The following is an 18,725-nucleotide window of genomic DNA, read 5'->3' as shown; positions in this document are numbered from 1 at the left end:
TTTCCTGGAGGTCTGCTACCAACCTGACCTTCCCGTTCCATCTGCATATTGAAGCCTGCCATGATGATTGTAATAATGTTTTTCTTACATGCCTTTTCTTTCTCCTGATTTATTTTCTGCCCTACATCGTAACTTCTGCTAGGAGGGCCTGAATTCTCATCAGGGTCTTTCTCTTTGTTAATTCCTCAATTCTACCCACACAAAATCCACACCTTCCATCTCCATATTACTTTTGCTATTGATTTAATTTCATTTCTTACTAGCAAGGTAATCCTTCCACTCTGGCCTGTCTTTTTGATAGGAGACATATCCCTGGACATTTAGTTCCCGGCTGTCTTTGTGAAACCTACATCATACCTGACAATTTCAATCTATACTACAAACTTATTTACCTTGTTTCACATACAGTGTGCATTTAAGTACTACACCCTCACTCCGATGTTGATTGCTCCCCTCATCATAATTGTCCCCTTACCTGCTGTGCTTGAATATAGATGGCTAAGTATTTCCATAGTCTGTCCTACAGTCAAGTTTTTTTGGTAATGTAATGGTTGAGTTCTTGTGCAAACTCACGTTAAAGAAAAATCACGCTTTAGAAACAGCGCTTAAAACATTGCCACTATAATTGCATTACAGCCAACACATGTTTTAAAAGTTCACGCTGTAGAAACTGCGTCCCCAATTCATCAAGCACATGACAGTGAATTAGTATCGACGAACCATGCGTTATAACCAAATAACCTGTATTACTTGTTCTGGCAAGTTGAATAACCTCTGCTGAGCCCTCTGCCTCCTTTAAGTTTTTCCATAAATTTTCCATGTAACTGGACCTCCACCCTCACTGCACCCCTCTGCCCCCCCAAACAAAAATCCCAGCGTGACTCACTTGGCACCCATTACATCATAACTGCTCCTTCCTTCCCCAGTACTGGCATCAATGTCCCATGAATTTGAATCCATTTCTCCGACACCAATCTTTGAGTCACACATTTACCTCGTTACAACACAGGGTAAACTCTCCTGCTCAATTTAAACCAGCAACACAGAAAAGATTTATCCCATGCAGTAATCTGTGAAAATTCGAGGCCAAGAACCAGTTCGAGTGAAAGTAATAACATTATTTTTTAGTATAAGAGATTAATTAACTAACAACTTTTTACAACTCCTTCCTCTAATTTTCCCTTCTGTAACACCATTCTGATAAACCCAATTAAGATTTCCCAAAATTCAACTTTTCAAAAACCAGCCAGATGTCGAATCTTCTTTTCTTCTTAGAGATTTCTGCTTCACAGGTTACTGATTGATAAAGGTACCTTTAAGAGAACTATTCTCTGGGCAGTCTGCTAGATGTCATTTGCTAAGCAGTTCTCCTTCCAACTGTTCAATTTTTCCTGGTCTTTTCCCCCAAAGCATCGGATTGTGTCATTGCCTTTTAAGATTGTCAATATGTTCAATTCAAACTTGATCAGAGTTTGGTATTTTTCAGTGTATAATTTAAATTTATTGGCCTAATTCAAATGTATTTCATAGTCTCCAGGCAATCAGCTAATCGATTTGTTTGACCAAATGTTACATTATACCTTTTTCAGAACACTTGCGGCTGGGTCATGTAGTTCTGCCAGCTTTTAACTCTCAAAGGTACAGAACACCCATATCTTCATAACACACTAATCTCATTGATCCTGTGCCAGTTGGCTAGTAGCTCAACTGGTAATCCAGAGATTACTATTTTTTTGGTTCTGCTAATTAAATTTAGCTCCTAGCTGTCATATTCCCTCAGCAGAACATCTTTCTACCTGTATCGTTGATACTCGTGGACCACAGCAACTGGATAATTCCCCTCCCACTCCAAGTTTTTTTGCAACCCAAATGAGATATCCTGAATGTGGGCACCAGGCAAGCAACACACAGTCTTTGGGATTCTCAATTCTGGCCTTGGCCAAAAGTGTCCATTCTCTCAAATCTACTATCCCCGATTACATTTCTCTTTTCTTCCCCTGTAACACAGTGCTATGGACAATTTGCTCATCCTTTCCTACCACCCCATTCTCATTCACACAGGGAACAAGAATCTCATACCTGTTAGACAAGCTAAAGGGCGGAGGCTCCTTCAGCACTATTTCCTGGATCCTTTTACTGGCCTCAATTAGAAGCACACTCTCCTCTCCATGACCACTGACCAAATTAGAAGTAATTAATCTATGGCAGAGGAGGGCCCTCCAGAAACAGTTTTGCTCCCGCCCTGGTGTCACAGTGATCAAAAGTCAGGTTCAGCTCATCAACTCTGAGCTGGAGTTCCTCAAGCAACCAACACTTGCTACAGATGCAATCACTATGAACCACAAATGGGGTCCACTAACTACCACATCATGCAAGTACAATATATTGCCTGGCCCTGCATCTCTACTTTATTTACTTACTGCTTAATTTGATTTTTAAATTGCATAATTGTCACATATTGCAAGGTTGTCAAAAATAAACACTGATAAAATGGAAACTAAGTTCAGCATGCATTGCAAATACAGGGCCTAGGTTTAGGGTGACAGGGGAAAGATAAGAGAGACCTCAGGGGCAACTTTTTCACACAGAGGGTGGTACATGTATGGAATGAGCTGCCAGAGGAAGTAGTGGAGGCTCGTACAATTGCGACATTTAAAAGACACCTGGATGGCTATATGAATATGGTTAGGAGGGATATGGGCTGGTTGCTGGCAGGTTGGATTAGATTGGATTGGGATATCTGGTCAGCATGGACACGTTGGACCAAAGGTCTGTTTCCATCCAGTACATCTCTATGACTCTAAATATAATACACTTTTTTGGTTGTAAACATCCACAAATAAAACCATTTACAGGCCTTGCAAGCAATACTCATGAAATATTACTCACAATATGACACAAAGCTACTCAAAACCTCGTTTAGGAGTTACAAACAAGCTTTTCTTTAATTGAATAATAAAGCAGCAAATTTATCACATTGAAAAGTTCACAAATCATATTTTAATAGTGCTGTTAGCATTTAACTCATTGCTTAACATTTATGTATAAAGGAAATATGATAACCTTTTGTGTTTGGATATTAAACAAAAATGTTCATGGTACATGCATAGCCTACTTATAATTTTTGCAACAACTGATTAAAGCTTATGTAATAAGTTACAGAAATAAAGTATTCAGAAAGTTGTATGCAGATAAGAATTAAACAATGGCTGTGGTGCCACAAAAACGTACTTAGCTATTTATCCAGTGGGCAATTTCTATTGTAAGATCTCATGCCAACAATGACCTAGCTGCAGTGTTGGACTGGGGTGGACAAAATTAAAAATCACTCACTAAATTATAGCCCAACAGGTTTATTTATCCAGGAAGCACTAGCTTTCGAGGCGCTGCCTCTTCATCAGGTGGTTGTGGAACATGACCATATGACACAATTTATAGCAAAAGGGTTACAGTATCATAGAGTTGTAATGATATATTAAATAACTTTTAATATATTTAATGACACTATGATACTGTAACCCTTTAGCTATAAATTGTGTCATATGGTCATGTTCCACAACCACCTGAAGAGGCAGTGCCTCGAAAGCTAGTGCTTCCAAATAAACCTGTTGGACTATAACCTAGCTGCAATAAACATACAAAATCAGAAAGGGCAAAGGATCCAAGAGTACTGGATTTTTCAGTGCAGTACCTTAATTAACATTTGTATTAATTTGGATGTCAGTCGTTTGAGTTTGAGAAATGAACACAAGATATATATATATAAAAAAGAGGGTGGTCGCTGAGACTCAACTTACAGCTGGACTAGAACCAGAGACAGATTACTTCAGGAAAATGTTTATTGGCTCTGTACATGCGACATGAAAGGAGCAAAGTGAACAACTAAACAAGGATCATCTTCTATCCTGAAACTTAAGTTTACAAATAAGTCAAAATATATTGTTAAAATATGGCAACTTTCACTTCACTAAAACTGTAGCCACAGAAATCATGCAGATATTAAATCTTACTTTATTTTTGTGGATACCTTCACATTATGGTTGTATTTACAATGTGCTTTATTCTACGGAGCAAATGTAAAGCAAAACTATAAAATTTACATCCTGTTTTAATCTTATTACAGCTATTATATAATTGCTTAAGTATATCAGAGATGTAGTGGAGGGAAAAATAAATTCCTACATGTTTTAATGAAAAGCAGCATACAGCATTTTCAACAGTGCGCGCAACAGGCACATACAGCGTTATATATACCTTTATTAAAAATGGTGAAAATCACATACATAAATCTGTGAAACATACATAGTAACAAGTACCTTATTAGATCGAAAGGTTTCATTACTTAAAAATCTATTTTGATTCTACCTGCCAGAAGTTAAATTACAAAATAGTAAAATAAAAACCATCTCATTCATCTTTCATTGGGGTTTTCAAATCTTTATTCTAAAACCCTCAACTCTGTAAAACTCCCTATGTACAAAATTTTAGGTGCTAATGTTGATACAAAATTTACATTCCTAGAAAGTTTAAAATATTTGGAATGGGAACCAAATTCAATCTCCAACAGTAAATATTTAGCAGTTCAAGGGAGGGCATTTTTCCCCTAAGGAAATATAATTGCATATCTCTACATATGAGAATAATGAACTCATTACTTCTGGAAAAAATCTGTAAAAAGCAAGTAGTGTGCAAAATGAACCACACTAGTTACATGAAGAACATTTATAATATAAATTGTGGCTTAAGTTTAAGCAGTTTTTTTTAGTATATAAAGCCCTGTAACAGAATATACTGAACCTGAGACTAAAGGAGAAAAAAAACATGATAAAGTGGAGGATTATCATGTTAAAAAGCATGTCAATTTGTTCAGCAATTGTGCTTTATGTATTTGGGTATCCTTCCCTTCAAATAAAATTTAGCCTAAATCATCATTAAACAAAATTATAATCAACAAATTACACATCAGTAGGGTTTGAATATACTAACTCCTGCCATAAAATTTTCTTTTGCTCAATTAACAGGCAAATTAGATTTAAAACTTAAAAACCATCATATCCTCTTGAACAGTCTACACAGTTAGGTAAAAACAATGACTGCAGATGCTGGAAAGCAAATACTGGATTAGTGGTGCTGGAAGAGCACAGCAGTTCAGGCAGCATCCAACGAGCAGCAAAATCGACGTTTCGGGCAAAAGCCCTTCATCAGAAATGCAATAAGATTCCTGATGAAGGGCTTTTGCCCAAAACGTCGACTTCGCTGCTCGTTGGATGCTGCCTGAACTGCTGTGCTCTTCCAGCACCACTAATTCAGTATAGTCTACACAGTTACTAAAAGCTTGCCAAAGTAACACTTATTTCATTATAAGCGAATTATAGAGACATAAAATAATTTTGATATAACTTCAACAGTGGCAATTTTTAAACAGACTGTTAATACAATTTCAATTGATACAAGACTCATCACTTCCACGTTCATAAAACTGCACGTTGCATAAATAAAGGAAAACAGATTGAGACTTTAGAGGGGGTCCAATTTGAAACTCGACCAATTCACACAGTGAATGGTTCAAAAGAATATAACTAATCGGAAACTAGACCATTAGACAGCAATGGTGTAATGACTTTAGTACAAATGCAAAATACTGCAGGAAGTGGAAATATAAAATAAAAACAAAAATACTTGAAAAGGCTCAGCAAGTCAAGCAGCATCTGTAGAAACAGTTGGCATTTAATGTCATGATGACATCAGAGTTCAAGAGCTGAAATGTCAATTCTGTTTCTCTCAAAAGATGTTTCCTGATCTGCTGAGAATTTTCAGCATCTAGTTATTATATGGTACAAGACTTTACTTAGAATTCCACAGTAAAAATGGCTCAAGTTTCCTAGCTCATTTTAAAGTTAAGATGACACTGAGATGAGAGAATCGTTCCAGTCTTTTCAGACAAGCAATGATTATTAAACAATTAAAATATTAAAAATTGCAAGAAACTGAAAATTTAGTAAGTAGAACAAAAATTTTATCTTGCATGTTGTTTCTCTCTAAAACCCATCCAGCTGAACAAAACCTGAGTGGATGAGAAAGTGGGTGGGAGTGTGCACACATGTGCATAGATGCAGAGTGCTGGTAACATACTTTCAAAATACTTAAATTAGAATATCATTAGACTGGCTAGATTGGACAAAAAAACTTCCTGAAACATGAACTGGCCTTTTCTGTTTAAAATGTCTCTTCAAGGCTTAAAACAGTAAGCACCCTTTTGCAAAAATTCAAAAAGTCTGCTTCTTAAAAATAGTTGGTACACTTCTATTTGAGATAAAACATGCTACAGTTTCACATACATTTAAGAACATGTCTTAAAAATATTCAAGTAGTGAAAACTACAGTTATACATTTAGATTCATAAATATAAATTTATAGCATGAATGCAATAAGATTGTTCACTAGTAAGGAACTAAGTGTTGACAGTTGATTGGGTAACCACGTTCTTTTAAATATAGACTGAACATACATTTTTCTGTAATATTTACAACAGTAATCATCTCCAGTTATCTACAAAACATTACAGTGTTTTGCACAATTGCTTCATAATAGCAGTAATGGTCACATCAGCAAGTACATGACTGTAACCACAGATGAACACCAAATAAAATTTCTAACTATCAAGTTACAAGTTTCCAAGCTCCAGTGCATAGGTATCATTTATGCTTTTGTTTTATGCCCACTGAGGGGCTTTAGTAACCACCATATCTTTATATTGTACACAATTCATTTCAAAGGCACAGTTTTTACTCATCCCAGATTATTTTTACCCTGCAGTCTAGTTACAGTGTTTGCAGTCAAGGTATTCGTCAATCAAATGAGACTTCTATTTTGGGACAAAAATCAGTAATGCTAATTTCAAAAGATACCACTTTTTTTTAAAAAGAGTTGGGTACATAATTTTAAAATGGCTTGAATTTTTCTAGGGATGGGTGTATTTAGCTTCACAAAGTTTTCCTCATTGAGAAATGATTAAGTTGATAAGAGATCCAACAGATGGAAATGTAAGCACCAGAGTACATAAGAATTTTAGCCCATCCTCTCATAATTCCTGTTTTCTCAAATTTTGGAATGAACTCAATTGAGTACATCCAAATGCAGCAGTCTCTAGCTCTCAAATTTCACCATTTCGTCCTCATACAGTGGTCCAATAATTCTCAGCGCCTGGAAGAAATAGAAAATAAATTACACTTAGTACATTGCAGTTTGTAATAGACTATCCACATATTTGATTTCAGTTTAACCAGTGCACGATTTTGTTTGTTCAACTTATACCTGGAAAATAGTTTTATATGATCACAATTCCATGCTTATTCAACTTCTAATAAATACTGCAAACTTTTCACTGCACTCATTGTAAATTATCAAAGCAATGATTGACAGAAAACATATTAGCCCATTATTCTCATGTATTAAAATTATCTTCTTCCTTACTGCTAGATGCTAATCAATTTTAACTGAAACAAACTCCTTTCATGAAACACTTTAAAATATCCTTGGAAAACAAGATTTCAGATTTCCACAGTGCTTAAATCATTTAATTTGGAGGAAATTAGTTGAGGGCACAATGAATTTTTGAAATGACAGCACCATCTACCAGTGATACTTGGAAATACAAAGTTTCATTGGCACTTTTCCAGTCATAACGTAAATGGAGCAATTTATTTAACATGAAAATACAATTCTTCATCACCAGTTAATCATGATATCAGCAATTAGTTTCTTGGTAACAGGATGAAATAATCCAATGATCCATCTTCACATTTTCTAACTTTCAAAGTCGAAAAAGATCAGTCTCATATAACCAGGTAACCTAGTTGATAGTGAGAAGTCATATTTTGCTCACTAAATAAAAGTCAAGTCACCATAGTCTTACCAGACCATAGAGCTGCTCTCTCAGGAGTGTGTTAGGACATGGGGGAAACACTCCTAAATTTAAAACCAGCAACACAGAAAAGATTTATCCAATCCAAGAATCTGTAAAGATTTGAGTGGCCAAGAAGTATGTAAAGTAAAAATTAACAACTTTATTTCTTAAATATAACAGAGAATAATTAACTAATCACTAATTAACTAATACTCTAACCTATCTTTTACCTTCCCTCTATAATACTAGTCCGATAAAACTCCCAATTAAGATTTACAAAACCACCCTTATCTCAAAATAGGCAGCTTTCGTTCTTCTATTTGGATCTTCTTGTGTCGTTTTTTTTCTTAGGAATTTCTGCATCACAGGTTACTGACCTTTTTAAGAGAGCTATTTTTCAGGCAGTCTGTTTACATGCTGGGCTTGTCAGTTCTCCTCTCAACTATACATCTCTATGACTCTACATTCAAGTTTCCCCAGTCTTATACCTCCAAAGCATTGGATTGTGTCATTGGGTTTTAAGATTGTCAATATACACAATTCAAATTGGATTGGAGTTTGATATAAGTTAAACTGATTGGCTGAATTCGAATTTGTGTTTTTGTCTCATAACAACTCAGTGAATGCTGTTTGTTCTAAATCAAATGCTACTTTGTAAATTCTCCAGCACTCTGTGTACTTGCTAAGTCCTTCATTCTCTTGAAGGTACAGGACATTTCTACACCTTCATAACACCTTCCCCCTTGAGAAAAAAATGAAATATCAATGAAAAGATGGCTTCATTTTTTCATCGAACTTTTCTACACATTACCCTAACATACAGGTAAGTTTCATATAAGTTCACCTTAACTTCTTTCCATATACCTATGTATAACAATATATTCCATATATAACAAATCTCATCTAAACAGAGTTAAATCTGCTATAACACATCTGCGATTACATTCTTCTAATCTGCAACATGTATGATTTTTAAATTAAAGCCTGTAACATAAGACTCCTAACGAAATAGTCTCATGTTCACATCTTTAAAATGTTCTAAGAATGTAAGCAGATTGTGGTCAGTGCACACAACTGCCTCAGACACATTGTTCGTGACATACACATTAAAATGCAGTAAAGCCAGTACTAAACTCAATAGTTCCTTTTCATTTGTGGAGTATTTCCTCTGGTGGATGTTGATCTTCTTTGAAAAGTAGCCAATGAGCAATTCACCTATCCTCATCTTCCTGTTGCAGTACAGCTCCAACTCCAATGTCACTAGCATCGATGGTGACTTTAAAAAGTTTTGAAAAGTTTGGTGTAGTTAAAACTGGTTTGGTGGTTAATATCAATTTCAAATGGTCTAATGCCTCCTGGCATGGTTCTGTCCTCTGTGGTGCCACTGCACTGCTCAAGTTTGGGACTGACCTCCGATAGAATCCGCTGAGGCCTTAAGAATTGAAGCACCTCTTTCTTCAAGGTTGGTCCTGGAAATTCCTCGATGGCCTTCGTCCTTGCGTTCCATGGGGCCAACCTTCCATGACCGATGTTATGTCCCAAGAACGTCACCTCTGCTTTCATGAATTCAGTTTTAAGTTCATCACCAGCTTTGCGTCTTGTAGTCATTCAAAGAGCTCTTTTAACTGTACCATGTGATCTTTCCAGGACTTACTAAATATCACTACATTGCCCAAATAGACTGCAGTTTGTTAACCCAGTCACAACTCTGTTCATGAGTCTTTGGAATGTGGCAGGCATGTTCTTCATTCCAAAGAGCATCATTTCCAACTGATATAGCCCATTTTGGGTTACAAACACAGAATTGTCTTTCACCAACTCTGATAAAGGTGCCTGCCAGTAACCAAGCATTAAGTCCACCTTGGTGATGTAACTGACTGACTTTCTTGGTACAGAATACAAAATCTAGCAATTGGATAAGAGTCAGATTTTATAACGGTGTTGACCTTCCAATAATCCTCGCAGAATCATTGAGTCCTGTCCGGTTTGGGAACAAAGATTGGTGAACTCCACTCACTCTGACTAGGTTCGATGATGTTCTCATCGAGCACACAGCCTCCACCTCTATCTGGACCTATCTGGCTTTGAAAGGATTAAGCCAATGGGGGCGATGTTTTATCGGAGCAGTATTCCCTACGTCTACTTCCTGTGCAATAGTATTCGTCCTCCCCATCTGATTCTTACATATGTCTTGTACTGTAGTAACCAACCTTTCAACTCTGTTCTATGCTCCTGAGACAAATAGCTTATTCATTTATCCCATCCCTCAAGGTTGACTTCATTTTTAAATCTATTTTGAGGCACCTCAAAATCCATAATACCTGGATTTGATTCCTCACGCTGCGAGGCAGTCACTAACACCTGTTTCTCCAGTTCTTTCTCTCTAGTATAATACGGTTTCACCACGTTCACATGTCATACTCAATTTTTTTCCTATCTGGCATCTTTACTAAATAGTTCACCCAACTCAACTTTTCCTCAAATTTGATAGGGACCACTAAACCTGGTTTTGAAGGGATCTCTCATCATTCGTAACAGTACCAACACGTTATCCCCTTGGGAAAATGTCCGAGCCTCAGCTTTTATATACCACCTGCTTCATTCTACACAGTGGAGAAAGTGAGGACTGCAGATGCTGGAGATCAGAGCTTAAAAATGCATTGCTGGAAAAGCGCAGCAGGTCAGGGAGCAAAGGAACAGGAGAAACGATGTTTCGGGCATAAGCCCTTCTTCATTCTACACAGTGCCCTCTTTAGGTGCTGTTTAGCTAACTCACCTACGCAACTTAATCTCATCCTCATCTCTGATAAATAATTTAAGTGTGAGATCTCAAACTTTGGACCTGTCAATTTTTCTTTAATTAATTTCAAAGGGCCTTTCACTTCATGACCGAATATTAACTCAAAGGGAGCAAACTGCATCGATTCATTTGGGGCATCTCTAATGGCAAACAATACGAATGGGATACCTTTATCCAAATAATTTGGGTAATCCTATCAATATGCTCTCAACATGGTATTCAAGGTCTGATGCCACCTTTCTGAAGCTCCCTGGGACTCAGGATGATATGCACTGGAATTAAAGTGCTGTATACCTTAACTATCCATAACCTCCTTAAACAGCCTAGCAGTAAAATTTGACCCTTGGTCCGACTGAATCTCTTTGGGTAGCTCATACTGTGTGAAGAAAGCTACCAACTCCTCTACTCGGCTTTTTGTCTTGATACTCCGTAATGGAATTGTCTCCGGAAATCCAGTAGACGCATCCATTATTGTTAACAAGTACTGGTTCCCATAGTTCCCACTTTTTGTTCTCGGGAGGGGACGTGCACAATCAATTATAATCTCAGTGAAAGGTTCTTCAAATGCAGGAATTGGCAACAAAGATATTATAGTAGATCAGATTAGATTAGATTCCCTACAGTGTGGAAACAGGCCCTTTGGCACAACTAATCCACACCGAACCTCCGAAGAGTAACCCACCCAGACCCACTTCCCTCTGACTAATGCACCTAACACTATGGGCAATTTAGCATGGCCAATTCACCTGACCTGCACATCTTTGGACTGTGGGAGGAAACCGGAGTGCCCGGAGGAAACCCACGCAGATGTGGAGATGCTGGTTTTATTACCACCTGAGGCCTACAGACCTTTTGGCACATATGACGCCTACAGCAAAAGTTAACCACATCCTTGTGCATTCCAGGCCAATAAAAATGCTTTTGTACCTTAGCCTGAGTCTTTTGTATCCCTAGGTGACCTCCTACAGGTAGTTTATGTGCAACCCGGAACACCTCCTGTCTGTCTGCTACTGGCCATACATTATGGTGCACTTCAGCCCATTTCTCCTCTGCACGAACCTGCTGTGGTCTCCATTGCCATCTGAGGGTTCTACCTTTCAGATAATAATGCTCCGGAATATTCTCTGCCTCCTTTTTACAGTATGCATCCACATATATCTTTAATTGTCCTGTCTTGCTGTTGCAATTCTCTTAGCCTTTCAGGACTAAACACCTCTTGTGACCCTTGCCTGTTCAAGTTTTTCCTGCAGCATTATGTCAAACAGGGTATCCGCAAACTGGACCTTTCATCTTTCTCTTCACTTTGTGCTGTGACTTATGATAGTGGAATCTGGTTATCCCACAGTATGGGAAAATACTAGGATATTTCTGTTTTAACTCCTCAGTTTCTTGGTCTTCCTTGGGCTTCTCTATAACAAGGGGTGTCACTCCCACCTTGGATCCTGCCAGGTCATTCCCAAGAAGAAACCACATTCCTGGAACTGACATACCGTCAATCACTTCAACTGCAACTTCCTCAGTCTTAAGCTGGCACTCCAACCTGATCTTAGAGGGGAATGCTAAATTGCTGTCCAGTTAGCCCAGAAACTCTCAGGTAACAGATCAGAAAGGGTGCGTATTTGCTCATCCCTTACTATTAGTGACTGGTTAGATCCTGTACCTCTCAAAATTATAACTTCTTATCCTTCTCCCCTGTTCTTTGAATAAACTTTACCTACAAATGCGGGTGCTTTGTAGAGATCAGGGACTAACTCCATACCCAGCCCCTGCCTAGGCTGTGCACTCTCCTGCAGCTCCTCAGCTCTTCTTGGGGTCTCCTTTACTACCTTCAGTAATGTCACTGGTTTAGCTTCTTTTACCACATCTTTTCCCACAGTGCCTTTCTTTAACGACCAGCACAGAGTCTTTACGTCTCCCACCTTCTGAAACAAGTGGCACTGTAATTTTCCGTGTCCTATTCCATTACAGAGAAAATACATAGAACATAACAGCCCTCAATGTTGCGCCACCCTGCCATACTAATCTGAAGCCCATCCCACCTACATTATTCCATGTATGTCCATATGCCTGTCCAATGATGACTGAAATGCACTTAAACTTGGCAAATCTACTACCGTTGCAGGCAAAGCATTCCATACCCTGACTACTCTCTGAGTAAAGAAACTACCTGTGACATCTGTCTTATACCTGTCTCCCCTCACTTTAAAGTTGTGTCCCCTCGTGTTTGCTGTTCCCGTACTTGGAAAAAGGCTCTCCCAGTCCACCTTATCTAACTCTCTGATTATCTTGTTTGTCTCTATTAAGTCACCTGTCAACCTTCTACTCTCTACTGAGAGCAGCCTCAAGGCCCTCAGCCTTTCCTTGTAAGACATTCCTTCCATACCAGGCAACATCCTAGTACATCTCCTCTGCACCCTTTCCAAAGCTTCCACATCCTTCTTATAATGCGGTGACCAGAACTGTATACAATACTCCAAGTGTGCCCGTACCAGAGCTTTGTACAGCTGCAGCATAATCTCTTGGTTCCAGAACTCAATCCTTCTACTAATAAAGGCCAAAACACTGTATGCCTTCTTCACAACCCTCTCAATCTGGGTGGCAACTTTCACCGGAGGCCTTTCACGTCCTGGGCTTTTTTTAAAAAATCATGTGCTAACTTCTTACCAGTGCTCTCTACCAATGGTTTTGTAGCATAGGATCTCCCCTTCTCCCCGTCACAGGAAGAAATTCTGGCCAGAGGCTTGTCTTATGCACCAACATGTACTCATCTGCTAATTCTACGGTCCTTCTCACTTCCTGAACTTTCTGTTCCTCCACGTGAATTCTTAGCATCTCTGGAAGTGAGTTTTTAAACCGCTCCAGAGCCTCAAACGTTTTATGTCTTTTCAAAGCATAGAACATAGAACAATACAGCTCAGAACAGGACCTTCGGCCTTCGATGTTGTGCCTACCTGTGAACTATTCTCAGCTCGTCCCCCTACACTATCCCAAAGTCATCCATGTGCTTATCTAAGGACTGTTTAAATCTCCCTAATGTGGCTGAGTTGACTGCATTAGCAGGTAGTGCATTCCACACCCTTGCCACTCTCTGCGTAAAGACCTTGCCTCTGACATCTGTCTTAAATCTATCACCCCTCAATTTGTAGTTATGGACCCATCCATCAAAATGACTGTTTATTTCTTTCGAACTATCAGAGAAATTTGCCCAATAGGTTAGAGATCACAAAACACAGCTCGAAGTGAAATTGACAAACAGTTTATTGCAAGCGATATCGCTAGAAGAGAAATTGACTAGGCTGACAAAGAACTGGCAGTCTGTACAGGTAGATCAGATTTCTCCTCTCAGCGCTAAGGATGAGACCAGTTTTATAATAATGCTGCACGATGACATTGATTAAGAAATGGGAAACTACAACATTTCTGGAAATGCGAGTAATTTAGTTGCAAGGATGCTAATTGGAAAACAGTTTATCGGAGGAGTGTCCTGTTCCTTCACACAATGCAACATCCTGACAGTATCATGGTTCCATTCATCTTCACAGGTAGGTCTCTTCTGAAGTGGTGAGGTGCTTCCATTGTCCTGTCAGTCTGTCCTGCTCTGTGTGGCTTGGGTATTGCTGGGTTGAGAAACTGCCCTTAGGACTTTGAGATATCTGTGGTGCTCTGTCATGTCCATGGGAGCTTAAAGAGTATTGCCTTATATGTGTGCGGTCTGATTCAGCCGTGAGCTGCTCTGGAATTCTGGGTGTTTTGGTACAGTTGGGCCAATATTGCTTTTGTGGGCCTATCGTGGATTAGCAAATCTTTTCCCACACAAACTCAACTAAGTCTGACTTGATTCCTCTGTTTCTGAACCACTGTCTATGCGCTTGTGGTACCAATTCATTAGCACTTAAAATTGTCTGTTTAACCTCTTAATAATCCCTTGACACCTCATCTGACAGTGCCGCAAATACCTCACTAGCTCTACCTTCCAGTTTGGTCTGAACTAGCATTATCCATAAATCTTCGGACCACTCCATCTGCCTAGCCAATTTTTCAAATGAAATAAAGCAAACTTCAACATCTTTCTCATCAATATGTGGCAGTTTTGATTTGTATATATCACTACCTTCTCTTTTAATCTCCATCGTGTTAACTTGATTTTGCTAAATTGCAACTCAAGCTCAAATTCTCTTTCTTCTCTTTGCTCTGTCAAGAACCTTCTCTCTCTTTCCTCTCTCTCCCCCTTTGTTTATCTTCTAACTCCATTTTCCTCAATTGTAATTTAAGTTTTTCTACCTCTACTGCACTTGTCTGTTTCTCTGACACACCTAAGTGTTTGAGTAATTCCCCTACAATTTAAGCTTTAGTTTTGTCCTTGGTTAAACCCAAATGTAACTTCTTTGCTAACTCTAAAGATATGGCCTTTTTCTTTCTTTCTAAACTTTCTTGGCAAATTTGAGAATCATCTTCAAATCCCAGAACCTCTTTGGAAATTTTAAGAGCCATTTCTCTCTCTCTTAATTTAATCAATCAAGTTACCGAAATTAAACAAATGGTCTCATCCACGCTTTATTTAGAGATTTAGGACACTAACCTGATAGTGTGTAAATCTGCTGGGACTTTGTACCCCAAAATCTATTCAAATCTGTCTAAACCAGTTCAAATCACTGACCCGAGCCCCCAACCTGTTACGACACGGGGTAAACCCTGCTGCTAAATTTAAAACCAGCAACACAGAAAAGATTTACCCACGCAGTAATCTATACATATTCGAGTGGCCAAGAACTATTTAAAGTAAAAATTAACAACTTTATTTCTTAAAGTATAAAGAGAGAATAAGCAACTAACCACTATTTACAATTTCATCCTCCAACCTATCTTTTACCTTCCCTTCTATAATACTAGCCCGATAAAACTCCCAATTAAGATTTACAAAACCACACTTCCTATCTCAAAACTAGGCAGCTTTCGTTCTTCTAGTCTGATTTTCGTGTGTCTTCTTTTCTTCTTTTTAGGAGTTTCTGTGTCACAGGTCACTGTTCAAGAAGGTACCTTTTTAAGAGAGGTATTTTTCAGGCAGTCTGTTTACATGCTGGGCTTGTTAGTTCTTCTCTTAACTGTTCAAATTTCCCCAGTCTTATATCCCCAAAGCATCGGTGTCACTGGCTTTTAAGATTGCCAATATTCTCAATTCAAGCTTGATTAGAATTTGGTATTTTCGGGGTATAATTTAAACTGATTGGCAGAATTCAAATTTGTGTTTTTGTCTCATAGCAACTCAGCAAGTGCTGTTTGTTCTGAATCAAATATTACTTGTAAATTCTCCAGGTGTTCTCCGAAACGTTCCGCAAGTAGGCGGCTTGTCTCCCCAATATAGAGGGGGCCACATCGAGTGCAGCGGATGCAGTAAATGATGTGTGTGGAGGTGCAGGTGAATTTGTGGCGGATATGGAAGGATACCTTGGGGCCTTAGAGGGAAGTAAGGGGGGAGGTGTGGGCGCAAGTTTTGCATTTCTTGCGGTTGCAGGGGAAGGTGCAGGAGTGGAGGTTGGGTTGGTGGGGGGTGTGGACCTGACAAGGGAGTCACGGAGGGAGTGGTCTTTTCAGAACGCTGATAGGGGAGTGGAGGGAAATATATCCCTGGTGGTGGGGTCCGTTTGGAGGTGGCGGAAATGACGACGGATGATATGATGTATATGGAAGTTGGTGGGGTGGTTGGTGAGGACCAGTGGAGTTCTGTCCTGGTGGCGATTGGAGGGGCGGGGCTCAAGGGCAGAGGAGCGGGAAGTGGAGGAGATGTGGTGGAGAGCATCGTTGATCACTTCTCGGGGGAAATTGCAGTCTTTGAAGAAGGAGGCCATCTGGGTTGTTCAGTATTGGAACTGGTCCTCCTGGGAGCAGATGCGGCTGAGACGAAGGAATTGGGAACATAGGATGGCGTTTTTACAGAGGGCAGGGTGGGAGGAGGTATAGTCTAGGTAGCTGTGGGAGTCGGTTGGTTTATAGTAAATGTCCATGTTGATTCGGTCGCCCGAGATAGAAATGGAGAGGTCTAGGAAGGGGAGGGAGGAATCTGAGACGGTCCAGGTAAATTTGAGGTCGGGGTGGAAGGTGTTGGTAAAGTCCGCCCCTACCCCCACTCCAGCCTATCACCCTCACCTTAACCTCCTTCCACCTATCACATTTCCAACATCCCTCCCCCAAGTGCCTCCTCCCTACCTTTTAGCTTAGCCTGCTTGGCACTCTCTCCTCATTCCTGAAGAAGGGCTCATGCCCGAAATGTCGATTCTCCTGTTCCTTGGATGCTGCCTGACCTGCTGCGCTTTTCCAGCAACATATTTTCAGCTAACATTAGAGAGAGACAACTAATAGTAGTTTAACCTTAGGATCACCACACCTCAGATGGTGAGAGGGGGGTCTTGGTAACAGCCAGTGCGGGAATTGAATCCACTCTGTTGAGATCAATTTGCATCACAAACCAGCCATTAAGACAAAACTACACTAACCAACTTCAAATACTAAGCAGAAGTTGTGTAGACAATGGATTAGGTAACCACACTCTTAAATGTAGACCAAGTGTTAATTTTCCTGAAATATTTTGCAATAATCACCAGATATTTACAAAACATTAGCATGTTGTACATTTGGTTCATTATAGCAGTAAAGGTTAAATCAGCAAGTATACGTCTGAAATCACTGAAAACGTAATTTCAATAATGTTATTTCAACAAATTTCTACTTTTCAAACTCCAGTGCAGAATCCAGTTGTACTTACACAAAGTTTTATGTTGGATGTGGATGCAATTGCGAATCAAGTGAGGAGGACAAGATTGCGTTTGGCATCAGAAAAGACAAATAAAAATAAAGAATTTGTAACTGCTGATGATTGTATAAATATTTGAGGGGATGGGGCAGAACAGATAGAAGCAGACTGATGGAATGGAGGAAGAGAAGCAGAGTGTCAGAGGTCAGGGTAATGTGTAGTTTGGGGGTTTATGAGCTATGTATGGGGTCAGTTGAATATGTACATTGTTTAATTAAAACCCTCTAAATTCTCAGATTTAATTTTTGTTTTGAGGGTGCCAAGTGTAGAGGATTTGCCCAGCAGAACAACTTCCCAGTCAATTTCTTTGGCATCTAAGATTAGGATAATGCAGAGTCACCATCATAATTCACATCTACACTAGAATGACGACTGTCTGGCCATCATAGAATACAGCCTGAGTGTTTTTACAACTTGAGAATTAACACTTTTTGTTTGGAAACAAAAGGTGCAGCTATGATTTACACATTACTCCACTTAACACACTGCCACGACACATTTGGACTTGGAAGCACAGGTAAGAAAAATGTATAATTTCTTAACTCTAAATTTAAAAAAAAGTTGAGTTTGAATCCATTGCAAAAGAATCAATTATAGTTTTCTTGAATAAGAAACACTTTTTATCCATTTATTCTGGCATGTTGTAAACATAATCAACAGGAAGAAAATTAACAAAGAAGCCATGTGGTGGAAAACACAATGGAAAGCTGTTGCCAAAGAATGGTACAAACAGATGAGCTGGCTAGTGAGAAGTCAACTATCAGAAAGAAGTCACTCTGAGGAAGCTGTCAGCATTCCAGCTATGCAGAAAAGGGAAAAACAACTCTTGGATCTACAGTGCGAGCTGGATATTTTCCCCAAAGGTGGCCAAACTATGAGCTACTTGAAAAGGAATACGTTGAAAAACAACTCTGGAAAGCCACACAGATAGGATTGTTGTGACCAGACAGGAATCGGAGAATGTGCCTTGCTGAATATAATCATAATCACAAAACTTATAAGGTAAAACCATTGTTGGGTGGACTCTTGACCTACTGTCTGTGAATAAAGAAGTGTATTGTGGAACTGTGTAGTTACACAAGGGCTACATTTCTGTGGGAAGTGATGAGAATACTGATGAGTTGGATAAGATGTAACTCACCTCCAGATCCCCATCTGTCTACCACCTACAATACACAAGTTAGGAAAGTGATGGAATATAACGGGATGAT

General features: G+C 39.1%; 1 protein-coding gene across 1 annotated transcript in view; it reads right to left on the bottom strand.

Annotated features, from left to right (window-relative positions):
* Positions 1–4,239: 4,239 nt before the first annotated feature.
* The window catches only part of LOC140486449 (uncharacterized), a 55,973-nt gene continuing 41,487 nt past the window's right edge, over positions 4,240–18,725 (bottom strand). The window contains exon 7 of the mRNA XM_072585629.1: positions 4,240–7,203. Coding sequence (XP_072441730.1) covers positions 7,197–7,203 — 7 coding nt within the window. The 3' untranslated portion in view covers positions 4,240–7,196. The remainder of the gene's footprint in view (positions 7,204–18,725) is intronic.

This window comes from Chiloscyllium punctatum, chromosome 15 (genome assembly GCF_047496795.1).
Source record: "Chiloscyllium punctatum isolate Juve2018m chromosome 15, sChiPun1.3, whole genome shotgun sequence".
NCBI lineage: Eukaryota > Metazoa > Chordata > Chondrichthyes > Orectolobiformes > Hemiscylliidae > Chiloscyllium > Chiloscyllium punctatum.
The sequence above is the reverse complement of the archived record's forward strand: the minus strand, read 5'-3'. Positions and strand labels throughout refer to the sequence as shown.